At 51.0% G+C, this 2,023-nt stretch overlaps 1 protein-coding gene across 1 annotated transcript in view; it reads left to right on the top strand.

The window, feature by feature from the left end:
- The window catches only part of RASIP1 (Ras interacting protein 1), a 14,169-nt gene that overhangs the window by 6,493 nt on the left and 5,653 nt on the right, over positions 1 to 2,023 (top strand). The window contains exon 4 of the mRNA XM_007958119.1: positions 1,730 to 2,021. Within this exon, the coding sequence (XP_007956310.1) occupies positions 1,730 to 2,021 (292 nt within the window). The remainder of the gene's footprint in view (positions 1 to 1,729; positions 2,022 to 2,023) is intronic.

The following is a 2,023-nucleotide window of genomic DNA, read 5'->3' as shown; positions in this document are numbered from 1 at the left end:
TGAAGGTAGGAGCTCTGGTGGTGCAGTGCCTAACGCATTTGACTGCTAACCAGAAGGCTGGCGGTTCAAACCCATCAGCCACTCCTTGGAAGGAAGGTTGGGCAATCTACTTCCGTAGTGATACTGCCTCAGAAACCCAAGGAGGGGTCTCTATGGGTCAAGTCAAATCAATGGCAGTGACTTGGGTTTGGGCTTTGCTTCTGTGAAGGTAGGAGCTCTGGTGGCGTAGTGCCTAAGGCACTTGACTGTTAACCAGAAGGCATTTGCTAACCAGAAGATTGAACGGCACACAACAACATGTATTATTGGGACTATTCACTTCTTTTCTCTTTTTGCCATTTGGGTGAAAGTTTGCAGAGCAAATTGGGTTTCCATTCAACTCATACTCATTTTGTCTCATGACTTTGTCATCCCTACAGTGTAACAGCTCTCTTCCCACTTCCTGTCTGGTTCCCATTTCCCGTCCTCCTTTCCTATCCCTTCCCGCCTTCTGAGGTTTATCCCTGGGCAGGCGCTGCCATTGTGATCCATAGGGTTGATTTTTCTAAGAAGTGTGTATGTGTCTCCCTGGTGCCATTGTTCTCCTTATAGCTAAAAGTTGTGCCACAGGGGTGAGTTCATTTCTGGGCTTGAGGGGTGTTTTATTTTTGATGATCGGAAGGGTCATCGAATGGTGTTGTCCACCTTTGGGTAACAATGGTATGGCCAAGCTTAACGGATACAGCTGAGACCAATGGGAGCGTCCATTCTCGAAGGTGGTGGAGGTTATTGGACAGTTGTTTTTACTCCCAGAGAGAGAGCCAATTAGATTAGGCTGCTTGGTTCCATAGATGGGTCAGAAGGTAAGACTGTTGAAGGGAGGCATTCATTCCTTCTTGTTGGGGCAAGGGGATAGGGAGAGCTCTGTGTAGAAAAGAGTTTGAGTGTTTTGTAATAACCCATCCCTCCAGGCAAGGTTGGAGAACTGGAGCGTTTATTTAGGGAAGGTACTCAAATTGTTGTTGTTATGTGCCAGCCAGTCGGACCCGACTCATACCGACCCCTCCTTGGGTTGCTTAGGCAGTATCACTACGGAAGTAGATTGCCCAACCTGCCTTCCAAGGAGTGGCTGGTGGGTTTGAACCACCAGCCTTCTGGTAAGCAGTCAAGTGCCTTACGCACTATGCTACCACAGATCCTGGTACTCAAATTGGAAGGATCCATTTCACCAAGTGAGAGTATACGAAAGCCTATGGTGGGAAAAGGGGAAAACATTGGAAACATCCATTTATTGGGGTGGGGTTCATGAGAAATTCCTTTGTAAGGGGTCTTCATCACATGTGTCCATTCCTTGGGAGCAGGAGTAATAGGTGAGTCTATTATAGAAGGAATTTCTTTGGACCTGTCCTCGGAAGGAAGGTTGGGCATCCCTAGTAGAAAGTGGTTACGTTTGAAGAGTCCATCAAGGTGAGGAGACTGGAGAGTCCATTTAGGAAAGATATTTCAGAAGCATCCATGCTTTGAGGGGGAAAATGGTAGACTCCATGCCACAAGTGATGTATCCGTATAAGAATCTAGTCTTTGCAATGAGTTTTAAGGGACAATCCACCATGTAAGTGGGTGCCTTCAAAGAGTCCTCTCATGGAAGGTGGGGGGTGATCGGAGAATCCATTGGGAATGCAGGGATCTCCTGGGAAGAGTCCGTTCCTCGCAGAGGGGTGTCCTAAGTGCATCTTCGTTCTCCCTCCAGGACTTCGTGGTGTACGTGATGACGCGGGAGCAGCACGTGTTTGGCCGGGGTGGGAACTCGTCGGCCCGAGGCGGGTCCCCAGCGCCCTATGTGGACACCTTCCTCACCGCCCCGGACATCCTCCCGCGCCACTGCACCGTGCGCGCGGGCCCTGAGCCACCGGCCACGGTGCGCCCGTTCCGGGGCGCCCCGGTTACGCACAACGGGTGCCTCTTGCTGCGGGAGGCCGAGCTGCACCCGGGCGACCTGCTAGGGCTGGGCGAGCACTTCCTGTTCATGTACAAGGACCCCCGC

This window comes from Orycteropus afer, unplaced genomic scaffold (genome assembly GCF_000298275.1).
Source record: "Orycteropus afer afer isolate SDZICR_OR568_19922 unplaced genomic scaffold, OryAfe1.0 scaffold00854, whole genome shotgun sequence".
Classification (NCBI taxonomy): Eukaryota; Metazoa; Chordata; class Mammalia; order Tubulidentata; family Orycteropodidae; genus Orycteropus; species Orycteropus afer.
This window is presented reverse-complemented; position numbering and strand designations above follow the sequence as displayed.